This window comes from Gekko japonicus, unplaced genomic scaffold (genome assembly GCF_001447785.1).
Source record: "Gekko japonicus isolate JY-2015 unplaced genomic scaffold, Gekko_japonicus_V1.1 scaffold3825, whole genome shotgun sequence".
In the NCBI taxonomy this organism is placed as follows: Eukaryota; Metazoa; Chordata; class Lepidosauria; order Squamata; family Gekkonidae; genus Gekko; species Gekko japonicus.
The window spans coordinates 27,810-29,028 of record NW_015173252.1 but is presented as its reverse complement, the minus strand read 5'-3'; the positions used below and the strand labels follow the sequence as shown (position 1 = coordinate 29,028).

Genomic DNA, 1,219 nt, shown 5'->3' with positions numbered 1-1,219 from the left:
TTGAAGGATCTGAAGCAAAGAGAGTTCGCTCGTAATGTCTCATCAAGATCCCGGAAAGATGAAAGGAAGCAGGAGAAAGCCCTCCGGCGTCTGCACGAGCTTGCTGAGCAGAGAAAGCAGGCCGAATGGTACATATGGTGTTCGTCTGCTTAATTATTTCATTATACTTCAGTGTCAGGGTTCATCTCGGATTGGCTCCCAGATCCGTTCACAGGAACAGAAGACCAAATCCCGGTAACATTCACAGTCGGCATAGATGTTCGTTGGGAAGGGACTGTCAGTTGGCGCTGGGGCCCAGGCACGTGGGTTTGTTTGTTTTTTGCCAGGCTGCTTCTGGCCCCTCTCCTGGCCTCATGGGTAATTCATGCCGTGACCCAGCCATTTCTGAGAGCCAGCATGGCGCCCCGGGTTCGAATCCCCACTCTGCCGTGAAAGCTTGCTGGGTGACTTTTGGGGCGAGTCCCACACACTCAGCCTAACCTACCTGGGCAGGGTTATTGTGAGGATAGAACCCGGGGGGGGGGGGGGGGGGGGGAGAGCGATACAAGCCGCTTTGGGCCCCCACTGGGGAGAAACGAAGTAAATATTTAAAGTAGCCATTTAGCCTGTCCCCTTGCAGGTGAACCGACCGTGTGCCCCGAGTTTCCGTCTTCATTCTCCTTTCCGGTGGAGATTCGAAAAGGGAAGGATTCTGCTGAGCCTATGCGAGCAGGGTCGGCCCCGCTTTATGTGGGGCGGGGTGGGGCAGGGGAAGCAGGGCAGCCTTCACTGAAGCGGAAGTTCTGTTTGCATGAAAGCCTTTTGGAGCTTTGGATCCCAGCAGTGTCCTTCCTGTTTCTCTGCAGCCATGATGGCTGGAATCTTACACTTCTTTTAAAATGAATAGATATTCGTGTGTTTTCATGGATGTCCTGGTTTATTTTATTTATCTGTGAAAGCTCTTATAACCCACCTCTCCTCACGCTTCAAAGGAGGCTTACAGTAGTATTAGACTACAGAAATCCTGCTTAGAGTAATAGTCAGATAAATCAGCAGCCTTTCCAGATTTCATAGTATGTTTACATAGTTGTTCAATAAAAAACTCCCTGATTTTCAAAGTGATTCCACAAAATTAAAAGGGGGTGGGGTGGGGTGGAGGTGCCTGCATGGGAGGTAAACATGAACGTATTAATAATTCAAGGTTGTAACTCTCTCTCTCTCTCTCTCTCTCTCTCTCTCT

General features: G+C 50.0%; 1 protein-coding gene across 1 annotated transcript in view; it reads left to right on the top strand.

The window, feature by feature from the left end:
* The window catches only part of GPATCH8 (G-patch domain containing 8), a 73,077-nt gene that overhangs the window by 66,911 nt on the left and 4,947 nt on the right, over positions 1-1,219 (top strand). The window contains 1 exon segment of the mRNA XM_015422796.1: positions 7-128. Coding sequence (XP_015278282.1) covers positions 7-128 — 122 coding nt within the window.